The sequence below is a fragment of the Sorex araneus genome, chromosome 1 (assembly GCF_027595985.1).
Source record: "Sorex araneus isolate mSorAra2 chromosome 1, mSorAra2.pri, whole genome shotgun sequence".
Classification (NCBI taxonomy): domain Eukaryota; kingdom Metazoa; phylum Chordata; class Mammalia; order Eulipotyphla; family Soricidae; genus Sorex; species Sorex araneus.
The window spans coordinates 170,041,659-170,061,708 of record NC_073302.1 but is presented as its reverse complement, the minus strand read 5'-3'; the positions used below and the strand labels follow the sequence as shown (position 1 = coordinate 170,061,708).

The 20,050-nt window shown below is 40.4% G+C and overlaps 1 protein-coding gene across 4 annotated transcripts in view; it reads left to right on the top strand.

Annotated features, from left to right (window-relative positions):
• Positions 1–20,050, top strand: part of FAM172A (family with sequence similarity 172 member A) — a 452,093-nt gene that overhangs the window by 37,752 nt on the left and 394,291 nt on the right. For all 4 annotated transcript variants that reach the window (XM_055120157.1, XM_055120093.1, XM_055119959.1 and 1 more), the window contains 2 exons: positions 11,288–11,389; positions 17,946–18,046. In XM_055120157.1, the coding sequence (XP_054976132.1) occupies positions 11,320–11,389; positions 17,946–18,046 (171 nt within the window). In that variant the 5' untranslated portion in view covers positions 11,288–11,319. The remainder of the gene's footprint in view (positions 1–11,287; positions 11,390–17,945; positions 18,047–20,050) is intronic.

Below are 20,050 nucleotides of genomic sequence, written 5' to 3'. Positions count from 1 at the left end.
ATCCTACATCTAGTTAATGATGGGTTGCTCAGATGACGTAAAATCTTGTTAGTTCGTGATTCAACCTCAATTTCTTTTTTTTTAATTAATTAAAAAAAATTTTTTTTGCTTTTTGGGTCATACCCAGCAATGCACAGGGGTTACTCCTGGCTCTGCACTCAGGAATTACACTTAGCAGTGCTCAGGGGACCATATGGGATGCTGGGATTCGAACCCGGGTTGGCCGCGTGCAAGGCAAATGCCCTACCTGCTGTGCTATCAGCTCCAGCCCCCTCAACCTCAATTTCTACTAAGGTTCAGTAGCAGGACAAAGTTGTTTCTCAAAAAAAGTGTAGTTATTTGCCATTGATGTTTGGCCTTTGCTACAAAATCATAAGGTCTTGCACTCTGACTCAGGGACCTATCTGCCAAAGATTCCAAACAGTGTTCTTTCTGATGTCTTTAGATGTGCTGGGCCATCAACCCAGGAACAAGTTGTGGGTATAGAAAGAGGAGCCAGGAAAGCATGTTGAACAAATAGTGTTGAGAAAACTGACAGGTACATACAAAAAAAGAGACTGAGTCTACACCTCTCACAGTACACAAAAACTAATTCAAAGTATATTAATAACCTCTAGATTAGGCCAGAATCCATAAAAGACACTGAGGGAAACAGGCTGGACTCTTTAGGACATGGACCTCAGAGGTATCTTCAATGATTTGTTTTATTGGCAGAGATAAATAAATAAATAAATAGACTGCATTAAATATCTTGGCCAAAGAAACATGGGCTAAAATAAAAAGGCACTCAATTAGCGGGAGAAAATATTTGCATGCAATGCAATAGACAAGAGGACTGATATTTAGGATACATAAGGCACTCACAAAGCTCAGCAGCTAAAAACCAGTGACACCATCAGAAAAGTGGGGAGAGGTGATGAACGGGCACTTCCCAAAGAAGTCATTTGAATAGACAGTAGGCATATGAGAACGTGTTCATCATCACTTCTTATAAGGGAAATGCCAAGCAGAAAAACTGGAAACAGTGTTGGTGGGGATTCAGTTAAAATAAAAATAACCCCTTTTCACTATTGGTGAGAACATTGTCTGGTTCAGCCTTTATGAAAAACAATATAGAGACTTATTTACAAACTAAGAAGACAGCTTCCACATGACTCAGCAATGCCATTTCTTGTCCTTTGCCCAAGAAACATTAATTCTGAAAGTTGTATACACACCTGTGTTCAATGCTGTGCTTATGGTACAGTAGTCAGGATGTGGACGCAGCACACATGTCTAATGAAGTGAATGGATGAAGAAAGTGTGGCTTCTATACACAACAAAATACTATGCAGCTTTAAGAAAGGATGAAATTCTAAGGTCGGTGCAACATGGATGAATCTGGAACGTATCACATTAAGTGACATGAGACAGAAGGCAAAAGTTTTATACCAGATGATCTCACTCATCTATGGAGAAATAAAACAGTTAAATAGATGGTTTCAAGTGATGAAAAACCCTTGACCCTAGATTACAAAGCAGAAATTCCCAGCTGGAGGAAATGCAGGAGATAACGAAGAGGTGGACTAGTGGTATAAGCGTATTGGTGGAGAGTACTGGGGTAGAAAGAACTCGGCATTTGGTGGTGGAAGGTGTGCTAACTGCATCAAGACTATACATGTTAACAGTACTGAAAATATGTTACCTTAGCAAACAACAACCACTATTATAAAGCAAAGAACAGCTTACACAGCAGCCTGGATCTGGTGCAGAATCCTCTCTTACTCTTGCACCAAGCAAAACCAGCAACTTTTGAGGTAACCGAGTAAATAAATAGATTTATTTCACACCTTCCAAGACACAAATTATCTTACCAGTCTGTTTAGAGGAGTTTTTGCTTCTGGCTCACTAGGTCCCAGCAGTGTAATGTCATTAATATAGTAGGCAGAGTAATACTTTATGAAGAGAAAGAACCATGTGGACTAAAGTATGACACAGGATTGGAGTGAAGGACTACCTCTGAGGTAGGGCAGTGAAGATAAAAGCGACTGGAACCCACTGCTTCTGGTGCGTTTTAATGACATTGATGGAGGAAAAGGCATTTGGTAGATCAGTAGTTGTAATCCAGGTACCAGGGGATGTATTAATTTGCTCAAACAGTGAAAACACATCTGGCACAACAGTTGCATTTGAAGTTACCACCTGGTTCAGCTTAACAGTAACCTACTGTCGTTTTCTGAAGTTCTGTCTCTGAATAGTCTGCATGGAAATGGTGGGATCATCTTTTAGGCCTTTGATTAATCTTTGTAATACTTCTAGAGAGTCTCTTGCCTGCACGCCTGGCTGTCTTTCCCAGGGCCCCTCGGAGGGGATGGGCTCCAGCTTCCCTCCCCACCCCGAGCAGAGCTCCCGGCGGCCAAAGACCATCGGAACCTAGCTACAGCCATGCTGGAGGCCCCTCTCCTCACGTTCAGACAGGCCTCATGCATGAAGGTACCGGCAGAGGAACCCAGGTGTGTGTAATCCCATCAACGGCCAACATCCAGAGAGAGACTTAAAAGCAAGCTCTCAGAAGCGATATCTTTAGTCTACTTCTCCCTCTGGGAGAAATGGGCAATCTTCTGAGAGTTTCCTGCCCACATGGGACATCCTTGCAAGCTTCCCATGGTGTATTCATATGCAAAATCCAGTAACAAGCTGGATCTCATTCCCCTGACCCTGAAGAGCCCCCAGAGCAACATCGTTAGGCAGGCTGAGTAAACTTCTAAGATCTCAGGGAAAGGACGAAATGAGATGTTACTGAGCCCACCCGAGAAATCAGTGATTAATGGAATTTCATGATCCTGATCATGAATACTTCTAGGAATGGGGTTTTTCACTTTTGTTTTATACTTTTTCACTTTGGAGGTGATACCCAGTGGTGCTCAAGGCTCTGTGCTCAGAGATCACCCCTGGTGGTGCTCAGGGGACCATATGTGGTACCGGGGATTGAACCCAGGTCAGCTCCATGCAAGGCAAGCATCATACCCACTGAGCTATCTCTTTGATCTGTATTATTATTATTATTATTATTATATTATTATTATTCTAAGGTCAAGTCTTCTTGTGTCTTTCTCTCAGTCTTTCCCATAATAGTCTTCATTCTGTAGGGTAGGAAACAAATGTGGGAATTATGGCGTGTCTTTCCTACTGATGCACTCTAAAACTGAAGACTATATGGGATGAGCTCAGGAACCCTGTGGCCCCAGGTGAGATGAGTATCAAGTAAAGCTCCACTCATCACCTGATCTCCCATGCTCTGATGAACCACAGTGACTTTTGGGTGCTCCCTGCAATCAATGTCAGTTCAGAGCAACTGTGATTCCCTGAAAGATCTGATTATTTCACTTTCCTGGATGCAGTTAACTTAGTAAAAGGCTGTTTTTTTCTTTTGGTGGGGAGGGGGAGGTGGCGGTACAGGGATAGTGGAGAAAGATTAATTGCATAATTTTTGACTTAATACTAGGATTCTTCCTTAAGGGAAGAGTGCTGGCCTTCCTGTCTCCTAAGGATTTCCAGGTCTGTTAATAGGATTATATCTAGGGATGAACTGGGCTCTTTTTAATTATTTAGGCCAGATTTTTGTTCATTTGACCTAATACTTTCTTGCTTATACATGTCGTGTATGAAATTAGTCATGTTCATTTCAGTTCTACAAACTCTATGGTCAGTGCTTAGGTTTGTGCTATAGCCAGTGCCATAGGTCTGTGGGAGTCACACTATTCCTTTGGCTCCTTTCTCTCTGCTAGTTTTGATGGGGACCAGAGTCACCTTGACTTTGGTATGCAAATGCTGCCTCTCCGCTACTGCCACCACTGTGGGGTCTGATGATTCCTAAGGCATTTGGGTATCACAGTTCAGTGACTTTGGTTTCCAATGGATTGTCTAGCATAAGACAAACGTGGTCACAGAGCCCTTCATGGATGTTAGCATTCTGCTTAAAAAATTGTTTTTCATCATAGTTGTACTATGTTCTAGATTATTCCATTGTGCGGACTAGCTTTCAATGGCAAATCTAGTCCAACAGTACATTCTTCATAGTCCTTGGAATCTTTTTTTCTGTATTAATTAGATATGAAGCCAAGCGGATCTGCCATTTGTTTCTTGGTTTTGTTTTGGGGCCACACCTGGCAGTCATCAGGTCTTACTCTTGGCTCTGTACCCAAATGTCACTCCTGGAGGAGCTTGGGGGGCAGTACAAGACATTGAGAATCAAACCCTGGTTGGCCCCATGCAAGGCAAGTGTCCTAACCCCCTGTCCCAGCACTCTGTTCCCCAGAACTGGCATTTGGAATTTACTCACTCTGGGACACCTTTTGTATTTTATATTTTAGCTGTATCACCAGGCAAACTGTCAGAGCTCTTCCTGGCTCTGAGCTTCGTGAAAATTGCAGAATCTCCATCTAGTGAGCCTGTTTGAATAAACGAGACTGATTGCTCCTTACACTGTTATCCCACACCTTTACTATTGATTCCTACGCATAGTACTGGTAACGTGTGTATAAATTAGAATGCGTGTTGTACATGTTCTCATAACTCACACTTGATACCTCACCTTGAGAGACCTGCTGGGGCTTACATTTATGTGGAAATCTAAAAGCAAAGAAGGGTTGAAGGAGAGTCAGCTTTGTCTTTTCTTTGATTTTCTCAGGTAGTGCAGGAGTCATTTCCTTCCAGAGTGTAGAGAGCTATCACCACATAGGGAGATTTGTTTCCCCTCTGGCAAAGAAACATTGTAACTTAGAAACTTATCTCCCCGGCTTCATCAAAAACTTCTCATGTGTCTCCATTTCGAGTGAAAGAAGGGGTTAGTGAGATAGTACAGTGGGTAGGGGCATGCTTTGCCTGCGGCCATCCCGGGTTCAATGTCTGGCATCCTACTATTGTCCCCTCAGTACTGCCAGAAGTAGTTCCTGAGTATAGTGCCAGGAATAACCCCTGAGCATTGCCGGGTGTGACCCCCAAACAAAAAAAAATAAAAACAAAAAACGAGCCTTTTTTGCCCATTCAATATCTTCACAGTAGACACCTGTTGACTGGTAGATCAGCTTGAATTCAGCCAGATGCAAAATGAGACTGTTTTATTTTCAGCCATCTCAGCCCTGTGGGAGAGAAGGGCCTCCTTCAGGTGCATCTAGAAACCTCAGGTCATGAATGCTGTACTTGATGATTTGATAATATTAATGACCTAATTACTGAGTTTATCTGTTTTGTTTTGGGGGGCCACACCTGGCAGTGCTCAGAGCTCACTCCCGGCTCTTTACTCAGGGATCATGCCTAGTGAGCTTGGGGCACATATGTAGTGCCAGGAAACGAACCTGGTTGGCTGTATGCAAGGCAAGTTCCCTACCTGCTGTAGTATCGCTCAAGCTCCCTGAGTTTATCCTCCCCCCCACCCCCCTTTTCTTTTGTTTTTTATTTGTGCCACACCTAGTGGTGCTCAGAGCTTACTACTGGCTCTGTGCTTCAGAATCATGCATGGCAGGCTTGGTTGGCAGGGATCGAACCTGGGTTTCTGGTGCCTGGGATCGAACCTGGGTCAACTTTGTACAAAGCAAGCTTCCTACCTGCTGTACTATCTCTCCAGCCTCAAGTTTATTCATTTCTTTCACCACATTCCGGGGCATGTAGAGTAGCTAGCTAATCATTATGTTTGTTACTTTTCCAATTTTTTGTGAGTTATCACGTAAAGTCAAAATGGATGCCTTCCCCAATGCTTCTCTTACATGTGTTTACTGGAGATATGGTGGAGGTAGTTGCGTATCACCACGACCGTCAGTGCTCTCCTTAGTACTAGATATGGAGTCGTTGGTATCTTTGTTCAAGGAGAACCTAGATGATTAGAACAGAGTCCGAAGAGCTAATCAGGAAAACCCATCGCTAACATTCTCTTCCTCTAGACCTGCTTTTATTAATTTAGGATCTTTATTTAGAAAGTTTCTCGAGGAATTGTCTTCTGTGTGGTGGTTGAGAAGCTTTGAGATTTGTAACTGGCAACCTGGAAAGACCAATAGTTTGGAGAGTCCAGTTCAGGTATGAAGGCTCAAGACTAAGGTGAAGCAAAGATATAAATTTTTGTCAAGTTTGAGTCTGAAGGTGGGAGAAGACTGATGCTATAGCCCGAAGACAGAGTGTGGGCCTTTCTTCTTAGCCAGCTGAATTTTTCTTTCTGGTTAATGCTTACTCATATTTCTGGGCACACCATAGTCCTGTTGGGTTGATGCACAAAGTTAACCAGGACAGCATTCCTCTGTGCATGAACACTGGTGGAGAACAGCTTTGGCTATTGAGAATCATGCTATGAAGAACTTTGGTGTTCATATAAAGAGCTTTCTCTCTCCTTCCTGGGATATACACAGTTGTTTATGATTCAGTCATGCAACGTTCCAACACCTGTCTATTTACCAGTATACATTTCCCACCACGGACCCAGTTTCCCCCCTACCACTCCTCTGCCCCCAGCTCGCCCCTATGGCAGGTAGCTCTCTCTCTCTCTCTCTCCCTCCCTCCCCCCTCCCCCTCTTTGCATTATGGTTTTCAGTACAGGTACTGAAAGGTTATCATGTTTGTCCCTTTATCTCCTTTCAGCACTCAGTTCTTGTCCAGAATGATCAATGATCATCTCCAACTATCATTGTCCTAGTGGTCCCTTCTTCTCTATCCCAACTGCCCTCCTCACCTCCCCCCTGCCCTACTCATGGCAGTCTTCCAACTGTGGACCAATCCTCCTGACCCTTATTGCTACTGCCCTTGGGTAATAAATAGTTAAAGAATGCATTTGAATTTCTTTTTAATTATTTTGGGTTTCAGAAATTTTTATACATTTACTCTGTTTAGTATGACTACACAGTCTACAGTCCTCCGCTCTACCAGCTGAGCTATTGAAGGGCTGGAGCGATAGCATAACGGTTGGGCGTTCGCCTTTCACATGGCCGATCTGAGTTCGATTCCTCTTCCCATCTCGGAGAGCCTGGCAAGCTACCGAGAGTATCGAGCCCACACAGCAGAGCCTGGCAAGCTATCCGTGCATATTGGATATTCCAAAGACAGTAACAATAAGTTTCTCAATGAGAGACGTTACTGGTGCCCACTCGAACAAATCGATGAGCAACGGGATGACAGTGACAGTGACTCTGTTTGGTTATTTGAAGTTCATAATTCTTTTGCCAAATTAATTTAGTCACCAGAGGTGGATTTTATTATTATTATTTTTTTTGCTTTTTTTTTGGGGGGGGGGGAGGTCCCACTTGGCAATGCACAGGGGCTACTCCTGGCTCTGCATGCAGGAACCACTCCTGGTGTTGCTCAGGGGACCATATGGGATGCTGGGAATTGAACCCGGGTCGGCCGTGTGCAAGGCAAATGCCCTACCCGCTGTGCTATTGCTCCAGCCTCCCAGAAGTGGATTTTAGAGGAAAAAAAATTGTGTCACATCTGATGCATATTTTGTTATGTGGATTCAGTTTGTAATTATCAGTAATTAAAGAGTGGAAACACTTGATTATATTTGATTTTTGGTTAATCCGATGCCCTTAAAACTCTTTGTAAAATGCAACCATATAGTTTTGTTTTCTTTTTACAAAGCAGAAAAATAATTCCTAATGAGTCTTTCTACGTATTTCTTCAAAGCTAAGGAGATAAAAAAAAACTATAGGCCTCTAGTTTACAGAGAAGGTTGAGAAATTTCTATTCCGTTGATCATTTTGTCAGTGAAATGTCCTGTGTAAACCAAAAGCATATTTCTGTATCAATGTTTATTCTTTACAAGGTGAAGGAAAGGGACAGATATGACATATAGAGCAACTATGGCGATTTTGAAAGAGTACTGAATTGGGTATATGGAATCTTTTTATTTCATTAATCCCACTTTACTATTAAGGTATAATTTTGGACGAGCCATTTTACTTTTCTAAGCTAATTTCCTTGCTGAAAGACAGAGAAGATAATAATACTTGCTACTATTTCATAGGGTTGTAATGATCAAATAAGGCAGAGTATGTGACATCTTTATCTTGATATGTTGGTGTTAGTGGCATTTTATTAACTCAGGTGATAGGGAAAATGGCTATTAGACGTAATATGTCTGCGTACATATTGGATGCTTTCTGTGTGTCTGATTTAAAAGGTTTCTAAATTTTCAACCACAGAAAATGACTGTGAGTAAAGGTATCACAGTTTTCTCTAGAATTTCAATTCATTGGAAAGAGAAAAGGAGAATCTCCTAGACACATCAAGCCACTTTTTAGTATTAAAAAATTCTATTTTGCAAAGGTTTTCATGGTCTTCAGAACTTTGCTAATGAGCTGCAGGTTTGTCAGCATAAGCCCCTTTCTTGCCCCACATGCCTGTTATGTCATATTTCTGTTTTACTGGAGAGTTTGAAAATTGTTACAATTCTATTTTTTTTCATGTTTTGAAGATGATATTTTTAAATGTGAATTGAGGATTGATGGAGCAGTTTGAAGATTTCTAAACAGTGTTCTTGTTTTAAATGGGGCACATCTACAGGTGTTGTCTATGGGAGGGGGTGGGTGAAAGTGGGGTGAAGTGCCTGATGCCTCCTCCCGTGATGCTAGGCCCAGAGGTCTAGTCATGGAGGGTCACTGCTTGAACCTGATGGTGCCTGGGGACCACAAAGGCTGTACCTCAAAGTATTCAAGGGACCATGTGATACCACGGATCAAACTCAGGGCCTTATGCAAGCTAGGTATTTGCTCTGCCACCCAAACTTGCAATGTTTGGGATGATTTGTTTTCTTTTGAAGAACAATTTGGTTGGCTATCTTTGTGAGTTCTCATCACTAGAAGTTCAATGCGCTATTCATTGCACCGTAGAGCGATAGCACAGTGAGTAGGGCGTTTGCCTTGCACACGGCTGACCCGGGTTTGTTTCTTCTGTCCCTCTTGGAGAGCCCGGCAAGCAACTCAGAGTATCTTGCTCGCATGGCAGAGCCTGGCAAGCTACCCATGGCATATTCGATATGTCAAACACAGTACCAACAAGTCTCACGATGTAGACGTTACTGGTGCCTGCTTGATCAAATAGATGAGCAATGGGATGACAGTGACAGTGAAACAGTGATCTTTGTGAGCTAAAAAAGAGATTAGAGATATGATCCATACTGATGAATATATTATATCACTGGAATTGCAAAACAGATATCAAAGTATTACAGATGGGCTAGTTTGCTTTGTTGCATTTCATAAGAATGGTTTGTCTTCAGGAATTTGAATCTCTCTTTAGGAACTTTATTTAGAATGAAATACTTAAGACCTATTTTTCTTTTCTTGCTCAACAGTGCATTTACATTTTATAGGGGGTGATAAATACATTTGGAGTTTGTTTTCTGTTTTGATACGATTATGATGACACATAATGAAATCTTTGTCTCATCCTCCAATGTGAGTTCATGATACGTTATTAAATACTTGCTGACAGACTGATTCTAAGACTGAGACTGAAAATGGGCATCTTGAAGAAGCAGAAATTAGGAAATGCTCAAAATACAAAGAGAACATGTCAAAGGGATACAGGAGCCAGCTAAAAGAAATTGTCATATTCAAAGTTATAGCAATTTGAGACATAAAATATATCATATAGCATTGGGTTATAATCCACAGTATAAAATAAATATTCATTCATAGCAGTATACATAAGTGATTGAATACATATGTAAATAAAGGAAGAAATACCTCTTTAATCCAGGGGAATTATTAGTAATATATGTCTTCTGTTCCAGGAGATAGAGTGAACTAGATTTGGTCAGTAGCAAACAGTAGATTATAGAAAGTAGCTTTTTTAAATAGAAAAGTCTGATCAACGCTCTCTTAGCTAGCTTATGAAGGTGAATATTCTCAGTGTTCTCCTGGAGGTGTTCTATAGGTAATCATTCTAAAAATGTGTAGCTCTGATTCAAACAAAAGAAAACTGTACCAGACAAATGTACATTTAGGGCATTCTGAAAAATACAAAAGACCAGTCTTCCTTGCAGCAGTAAGATCATAGAAAAGAAGTGGTGACTGGAAACTGTCTTCAACCAAAGGACAATGGATAAATATGGTGAGAGTATGCAGTGTGGTAGCCCGATGTATTCTGAAACAGAAATGGACACTAGTGGAAAAAGAAATATCTCGAATTGATTAGCAGTTGTATACCAATGTAGTTTTCTTCATTTTGGCAAGTTTACCAGCCTGGCAAGCTACCCGTGCGTATTGGATATGCCACAAACAATAACAATAAGTCTCTCAATGAGAGACGTTACTGGTGCCTGCTCGAACAAATCGATGAGCAACGGGATGACAGTGACAGTGACAGTGACCAGGATGAATGCAGGATGTCAATGTTACAGGAAATTGGGTAAAGTGTGTACAGACACTTTACCTTTCACATTCCACATTCCGTTCAACTGCTCAGTAAATCTAAAGTGTTTCCAAAATAAAATTATAATATAAAATACTTTTAAAATTTTAATTACATGGACTCAGATGGGGGGGAACTGCTTTTCATTCATCAGTTCCCTCCAGAATGGAATTATATGTTATAGTAGCACTGAAATAGGTTCCTTTACTCAAACAGCAGTATCATTTATATTTAACAACATGTTACAGCACTGTCATCCTGTTGTTCATCGATTTGCTCGAGCGGGCACCAGTAACGTCTCCATTGTGAGACTTGTTGTTACTGTTTTTTTGCATATTGAATATGCTACGGGGAGCTTGCCAGGCCTTGCCGTGCCGGTGGGATACTCTGGGTAGCTTGCGAGGCTCTCCGGGAGGGATGGAGGAATGAAACCCGGGTCCGCAGCATACAAGGCAAACACCCTACCCGCTGTGCTATAAAAGACATTAATATTGGGGCCGGTTGGGGCAGCTCTGTACCCTCAGACCTTTGCATTCAGCTTTTAACCTGATTCGGCAAGAGTTGTGGGCGTGGCCTTTGAGTGCCGCATGGAAGGCCCCTACCCCTGCATGCGCCACCATAAAGGCAGTCTGAAGCCTTTATAGAGAAACATTAATAAGCTGCGTATTTTGAAGTCAAGAAGTTAATTATAGGGTTGAAATTGTGATTGTTTTAAGGAAATGATCTTAAAAATGCTTATGTTGATATTGTACATCATCATTGTATAATAGTATTTTGAGAACTTACATATTAAGAGCTTTAAAAGTTAAGGCAACAAAAATTAGAACCGAAGAACTCAATAATTTGAAATAAAATCTTTGTTATTCTCTATAAATGAGTATAAGTAAATTTGCTATCGTTTCTTTTCTAGATTTATTGTCTAGGATAGATTTGGATGAACTAATGAAAAAAGATGAACCGCCTCTTGATTTTCCTGATACCCTGGAAGGATTTGAATATGCTTTTAATGAAAGTAAGTCATATGTCACTTGCAAGATTTATTTAATACAGCTAATAGAAAAATTAGACACATTGTTTGCTACTTGTGTTTGCCCCTAGAATGTTTTTAAGATATAATGACTTTCATGGTGAAATTCTACATGGAAGTAAAAAAATCACGTTATAGTTTTTCATAGTTTTCAGGACACGTAAACTAATGGGCATGAATTTCATTTGGTTGTGTGTGTGTGTGTATGTGTGTATGTATACATATATATGCAAACATACATATATATTAATCTTGAGTATTTAATTCTCTGGTATAAAATCAGAACTCCCAATTAAATTATATAGAAATATGCAACTGTTTCATGTGTTTTTTAAAAGGAACTGACTGGCAATAATTATCTATGGCAGGATTTTATAGTGTAATACTCAATTTTCCATAATCTTCTAAGCAACGACCCTCTTTTAAAATTTACTGGTTAAGAACTGAATATAATAAAGTTTGCACTTGGGATTTGGATGAATATACTATAGCTTGTAATAATTTTTCTGGAGCAAAATATTAGGAGCCACTGGATTAATAATATAATTGAAAGATAATATTTTAAAGATTAGGTAACATTTGAGTTGTTGCTCTGCATAAAAAAATTAGTGATCATCCTCATTGTATTAGATAATATTCCTGTACAATATTAATTGTAAGTACTAATGACAGTCTCCATGTACTAAAATCTAAGTTTAAAAAGAAGTTAGTAGGAACTTTACTTGTTTTTCTGATTTAGTTCTTATAGTTTCTTTTTTGTAAAATCTGAATGACTAGTAATATTTTGTCATTTAAAATTTTTCTTACGTTTCAATGAACAGAATTAAATTAATCCTGAGGCATTGTTTTTGTTCCATTTAGAATAATTCTTAGCTGCTTTCAGAAGAGAGCTGGGAGTGTGTTAGTAGTGTGGATAAATCATAAATGTACATTTGCTTTTTGGATATAGGACATCTCTTTTCTTTGAAGTCTGTTTTTGCCTCTTAAAAAGTGAATAAATGTTAATCAGTTTAACAATAACTCACATCCCTAGCACAGCGGGTAGGGTGTTTGCCTTGCACGCGGCTGACCCAGGTTCAATTCCCAGCATCCCATATGGTCCCCTGAACACCACCAGGAGTGATTCCTGAGCGCAGAGTATGAGTAACCCCTGTGCATCTCCGGGTGTGACCCCCCCCCAAAAAAAAAGAAAAAAAGTGAGTAAAACTAAAAATGTAAAATATTTTTATTTATTTATTTTGTTTTGGGGGCACATACATGGCTGTGCTCAGAGCTTACTCCTGGTTCTGTGCTCAGGAGTCACTCCTGGGAAGGCTCAGGGGTCAACATGGGATGTTAAGGATCAAACCCAGGTTGGCCGCATTAGAGACAAGAACCCTACCCACTGTTCTATTGCTCTGGCCCCCTAGTTAAGCAGTTTTCATTTCTCTGTTTCTTATTCAATCTCTCTCTCTCTCTTTCTCTCTCTCTCTTTCTCTCTTTTCCTCTCCCTTCCTTCCTTCCTTCCTTCCTTCCTTCCTTCCTTCCTTCCTTCCTTCCTTCCTTCCTTCCTTCCTTCTTTCTTTCTTTCTTTCTTTCTTTCTTTCTTTCTTTCTTTCTTTCTTTCTTTCTTTCTTTCTTTCTTTCTTTCTTTCTCTTACCCTCGTACTTCACCACATACATAATCATACTCACACACATACAGTTTTGTTTTGTTTTCGGGGCCACACTTGGCTATGCATGGCTTACTCATTGCATTGCGCTCAGGGATCACTCCTGGTTGTGCTCAGGAGAACATATGGGGTGTCAGGGGATTGACCTCAAGTCATCATTTTATAAGGCAAGTACCTTGCCCACTGTTCTAGCTCTCTGCCTCCTTCCAGTCCATGACACACACTTTTTTTTTAATCTCTCCCTTTCTTGGCCAATTTCTCTCTTAGACACGCGTGCGTGCGCACACACGCCTACACACATGCACAAACATGCACATACCACATACACATACACTCTTGACACACATTTATACTTCCATGCAACATGTGATCTGTGGTCACAACTTTTAATACCCCCATACCTGTGCACCGCTTGTTTTTGAAACATACTAGACATTGTCCTCATTAAATTCATACTAGCAGTATGAGACAAAGATATTGTTTTTTTTTTCTATTTTTTTGCGTTTTGGGTCACACCCAGCAATGTGTTACTCCTGGCTCTGCACTCAGGTATTACTCCTGGCGGTACTTGGTGGGAATACTGGGGATTGAATTCAGGTTGGCCATGTGCAAGGCAACTGCTCTACCCGCTGTACTATCACTCCAGCCCCGATACTGCTATTTCAAGAAAAAAAATGTCACTTCTAAGGCTGTTATTTCCAGCACTGTAGAGTTCACCTTTTAATTCTGGATTGGTGAGAATTTCAGAGAAGTGAAGATTGGAAAGCAGGAATCTGAGTCTCCATAGCAAACCCTAGGAAGGCAACTCTGATTTTCTCTCTTCAGAATTTCTTTTTCAGTTTTACAATGACAAAAACTCTTAGGAAAATTTTATAGAGAAACTTTTCATTACCTGATTGGAGAATGGAGAAAATGCTAATGTTTTCTGAAGTTGGGTACAAAATTAGAGATACAAAATTTGCACTGAGAAAAGAATTCTGCAGCAAAGATGAAGAATCGATTTTTGCTTTGGGGCTATTCCCAGGAATGTACCAAGGTTACTTCTGGCCCTGTGCGCAGGAATTACTCCTGGGGAACATGGGAGATGCTGGGGATTGAACCCAGGTTAGCTGTGTGCAAGGCAAGTTCCCTTCCCGCAAAGAGATTTTTTTTTTACCTGATTTAAACTGATAACCTTGTTATTTCCTTGTGCCTTTTAAACCATTCTTTGTATTTAAAATGCCAATGTATCCAAAGACATACCCTAAGGTATATGGACATACTATCTATGATAGAGGAGGAAAAAGTTTTAAGCGGAAAAATGATACCTCTTCAGCAAATAATGTTGGAAAAATTGGACATTACAGGGGGTTGGGCATTTGTCTTGCAAGCATCCAACCTAGGTTTGGTCCCTGGAATTCCATATTATCCCCGGAGAACTGCAGAAAGTAATTCCTGAGTGCAGAGTCAGGAGTAACCCCTGAGCATAGCCAGATATGTGTTAAAAACAAAACTAAAAAAAAAAAAACACAAAGAAAAGAAATGCAAAATATTCAAATACAGCTATAATATTAGGTATTGTATGTAGATAAGAAGTTTCACTTTCTTTTTCACTCATAACTCTAGTGCTAATAATTGAATGTTTTGGAAGAGTTAATTTTCCTCCAAGGAAACAAAATCTCTAACCGTTAAAGAGAATTCTTATGTTCAAAATGAAAAGTAGAGCTAAACCCCTCTACACACACACACACACACACACACACACACACACACACGCACACACACACACACACACACACACACACACCCCACCACCACCACCACTACCACCCCTCCCCCCCCGGGATATAGATACAAGTGCTTAATTAAACTCACTAGTTTAATCAATCTTCTTTCACACTACGGTCTTATAGAAAATACATTTTAAATTTCAACTATAGTGATATTGCATAGTGTTGTTATATGTCTTCTGCCTTTAAAGTTACATTAGTCAAACTTCTATTAGATTTGCCGATGCTCTTACTATACTTGTACTGGTATCTAAAATGGGAATTTCTTTTTCCTAGATAGAAAAATAGGGATGCACCTTATAATTTATATGGCTTCCTCTAAACTTAAAAATGTTACAGCAATCCAGAAGAAATTTTATGTTGAGAGTATTGGGCACTTGAGGAAGAATAGCCCTTATTTTAATGTTAAAAACATCTATTTTATATGTGATAACATTTATTTAAAAGTAGTGAAGTTTCATTTGATTAGTATATTTTCTGGGTTAATGTTTAGTGCCACAATTTTCTTTTGAGTTCTTTCTCCACTTCTGCTTGTCTATATTGGATAGGAATCAAATATTAATTCCATTTATTTCAGTCATGTTCTGCGTCTGACCCTAAATCCTTTCTTCAGGTTGCATATCTGAATAACTGTGCGTTTATCCTAAGTTGAAAAAGAATTCAGCATTTTTCTTAATTTTAGTGTTTCTTGTTTATACTGTTTGACTTAGTGAGCTTTTTTTTTTTTTTTTTTAAAGAAATATTTTATTGAACCACCGTGAAAACAAAAAAAAAATACAAAGCTTTCAGGTTTAAGTCACAGTCAAATACTGATTAAACGACCATCCCTTCACCAGTGCACCCGTTCCACCACCAAGAACCCCAATACACCCCCCTCCCACCCCACCCCCATCTAAGTAGTTGATGATATTCCCATTATTCTCTCTATATATTGAGTACATTTCATATTTCCATACAGAACTCACTATTGTTGATTGGAAATTTTCCCCAACAATCAGGCCTGCTGAATAAGCATCATCTAATAATTTCTCTTCCTTGGTAAAAGTGAAGACTTTGAGCCCGCGCGGCCGCGATAGCGGCCGCGCGGTTTTGGGTTTCTAATACTTTAGCTCAGTTCACAGTCAAAATGGATGGCTGCAAGAATCTGCTCTGGTGCCAAAATGGGTTAGGAGACCTCAGGATCACAGTCAGTAGGCGGGAGGCTCTGCTTCTCGTGCCGCGGCTCTTGGTTCATCTCTGGGCGGAAGGCGCGCCGGGAACACCTCCCCTCCCAGGATCACCTACAGGCTACGTCACTAAAGAAAGTCCTACCTCCTGGTGTAGGGGTCTTAGAGGGTGGCTCTTAGTGAGCTTTTTTTATTGTTGTTAAATTGGGTTAACAGTTACTTCAACTTTGTAAAAGTTTTATAATTCTGTTTTATGTTGCAAAGTGTGGGCCTGTTAAAGCATTGGTATATGGTCTAATTCTCTCTCCTGATTACCTAAGGAATAATTACCCAGGGAAGAAAGATGGGTGTTCCATTTTTTTTTTCTTCTGCAAGTAAATATGCTATTTATTCTTTACATTAAAAAAATAGGTTCCTATCATTCATCTTAATTTTTGCAGTTTAAATTTAACTTACTTATTTTGGGGGACTGTGCTGGAGTGATAGCACAGTGGTTGGGCATTCGCCTTTCACGCGGCCGACCCGAGTTCGATTCCTCCTCCCCTCTCGGAGAGCCCGGCAAGCTACCGAGAGTATCGAGCCCGAGCGGCAGAGCCTGGCAAGCTATCCGTGCATATTGGATATGCCAAAAACAGTAACAATAAGTCTCTCAATGAGAGATGTTACTGGTGCCTGCTTGAACAAATCGATGAGCAATGGGATGACAGTGATTACAGTGATTTTGGGGGACTATTCCTGGCTGAAACTGTTGTTCCTCACCCCAGTGGTGTGAGGGAGACGGCAGTGCTGGGAATGGAATCCAGGCCTGCTGGCATCTGAGCACCCACTCGGTCCATTGGCCTCTCATGCTACCCCTGCTCGTTTGTTGTTTTGATAAATACAGACTGTTTGCATGAAGAGAGTCTATCTGTGGGATGCATTGGGCAGGGCGACTGCTTTGGCATTGCGATGGCAATCATAGTGAGAATCTGAAAGGGTGTGGCATGTTCTCTGGATAGCACATCAAAGCAGTGGGCTCATCCTCATTCTTGGTCCAGTTGCACATCGTCTTGGGAGATGGAATGCCATACTTTTACTTGAGGTATTACTTTGGTTCTCTCCCTCCTATAAATGCCTGTGTTCTCTCTTGAATGCCTCTCTGTTTCTCTCCTCCTTCATATTTCCTAATAAAGCTACATGTGTATAGTCTTATACACTTGTAATATTATATGTGTGTGGGATACCTTTATTCTTAGTCTGTCTAACTAGAATACCTTTATTCTAGTCTGTCTGTGGAGTGTTGTCCGTTAAGAGGAAAGGTCTGAGGGAGGATCTGCATTTCTCCCTGCCCTTGAAATTGTTAAGCAGATTATTCTTCATCAGGAAAACCTCTTAAATCGAGTTATTTATACTTGACAGTTCAAATTTGACTTAGCTCACGGTCTTTAATTTCCACCTAAAGTCTGACTCAGAATTTAAGCAGCTCCAGCAACCTCACTGATGACTTCTTAGCCCTTTTTGGCCTTGTGTTTCCAAACTCACTTTAGACTTTATTCTCTACATGAATTGCCCGAGGCAGTTTTAGATTGTTCACGTAGTTGCTTAACTTCTTGAAAGGTTGCTTAACAACTTTCCAGGGCCTTTTACTTCACAGGTAGCCTTTTAAGTTTAAGAGTTTGGGACCATGTTTATGACTAGAAGTAGCAAAGATCCTTAGTCATTATAGATGCTCAAATAGTGTTAATTTACTTTATAGTAGAGCAATTAGGATAGAAAGCATAGCATTTAAGGAGTTAGTTTTTTTTTAAAAAAATACTGTTCCTATGCTTGTATCATATTGCTATTATATAAAAAAAATAAGTACTGAAGAAAGAGGCGATTGGCTGAAAGTTATTTTAAATTTATGATCACATTGTATATTGTTCTTTTTCTATTGTGTCTTCTCAATCATACTAATATTGTTTTTATTTTCTAGAGGGGCAGTTAAGACACATAAAAACTGGGGAGCCCTTTGTTTTTAACTACCGGGAAGACTTGCACAGATGGAACCAGAAAAGATACGAAGCTCTGGGAGAGGTACGGTCGGTCATCTATTCTCCTTTCATCTTTATTTTCTAATTTTGAATAGAATAAAGGTTTTGAATCTGAAATAGTTCATAGCTTCTTTAAAATAATTGGTTTAAAAAAGGATTTCTCATTTTTGATTTGGTTCTTTGGTTTGGTTTGGGGGGGCGGTGCACCCAGTGGTGCTTCAGTGGGGCTTTGTGCTTGGAAGCCCCTCCTGGTATTGTGGGGCCTCTTGGATTGGCTGCGGCATGTGAAGCCTGAACTGCAGCATCTTATGCTGTTCCCCAGGCCACTATTTGATTGTTTGTGGGGAGGGGGTTCACAAGCATTGCTCAGAGAGCCTTGTGGGCCATTCCCAGCAATGCGCAGCCCCTCTGTTCTGGCCAGATGGTTTAATACTGCGACACGTGATACAGGTCCCAGGGCCCCTCAGTGTTAGGGCTGTCGGGGCCGCCACCAGCAGTGCTCGGAGGCCACTCAGGCTGCATCTGCAGGTGCTTGGAGACAGTGCAGCGGTCAGGGATTGAACTCAGAGCCCTGAGCACCTCAGGGATGCTCTCCAGCCCTGCAGCCATCTCCTCAGCCCCTGTTTGATTATTTTTAATGGCTACATTCAGAAACATATTATCAGCTTAGAAGTTGATGCTTTTAGAGTATTGACTCATGACAAACCTTGGACTTTGAGTGTCAGACTGAGTTTGCAGAGCAGCGGGCGCCAGGGACTTATCATTGGGGGAAGCAGAGAGGAAGACTAAGGTGACTCAAGAAGGCCTTGGGTGTTGTGGTAGTGATGAAGGTGCTGTAACTCGGTACTCCAACACCTTAAACATGAATTCTTTCGTTGTTGTGGCTCAGGATTTACTCCTGTCTCTGCATTCAGGGATCGCACCTGATGGGGTCGGGGGGCCATATGGGATGCTGGGCATAAAACCTGGGTCAGCCACACGCAGGGCAAGCACCCTACCTTCTGTACTGTTGCTCCAATCCCTAAACAGTAATTCTGTTGCTACCACATTACCTAACCTACAGTAAAACCTATTCATTGTAGTTTAAAAATAAATTACAATAAATAGAGGTATGTTTTTTACATGAGCATATCCTTCCAGTGACCTTTACAGTTCACAGTGAGTTTTCACATATGACTCATTTTTTAACATGTCAAAATTGTTGGCAGTGTTTAGGGGCCAGGCTGTCACCCGGCAGTGGTATGATGTCTAAGGAAGCCAGGGACCAAAGCCAAGGCCTCAAACATGTAAGGCAAATAATATTTTTTAAAACTGTCCTAAAAAGACTAATCCCCTGCTAATCCAGGAGAAATAAATGTTCTTTTTTAGTACTTATCCAGAAATAAAAAAAGAAGGGTTAACCTGTGTTTACTGTGTAATTGATGGATAGTTTAATTATCTTGATACTCATTTTGCAGTGTATATCAAATAATCATATTGCAAACTTTACATATATATTTTTCCAATTATTTTTTACCAGTTTTTTAAAGTGCTTATCTGTTTGAAGAAATTAGTATTTAGTTAGCCAATTAGATATAAACTGCTTAGCTTTGACTCGATAAAGTCAAACGTTCGGTATCTCACATGATACTGCTGGTTTAGTGTGATAAGCAGAAAATTGCTTTACTTCTTTAAATAAAAACTGACATTTCTACATTCTTTTTTGGTATTTAATGAAATAGTCAACATGAATGACTTGATTCAACAATAGCAAAGAAATATGTATGAGACATAGTTTGTGTTTGCTGGGAGACAATATTTCTTGGATGTCGTGTAGTTTCATGGCTCTGAACAAAAGCATTGACAGCTTTTGTTAGGGACTAGATTTTCCAGAATGTTTGCCTCAGAGTCATCTTTGGAAAATAAGGATTGTATTCTTATTTCTTCAAGGCAGAAAGCAAACTTATTTGCTGTCCAAGGTACTAAGAACAATATTCTTCTCTTCAGCCATAAGTGACAAAGATTTGTTAGCAGCATCCAGAGTTTGGGCTTCATGACATTCCTCAAC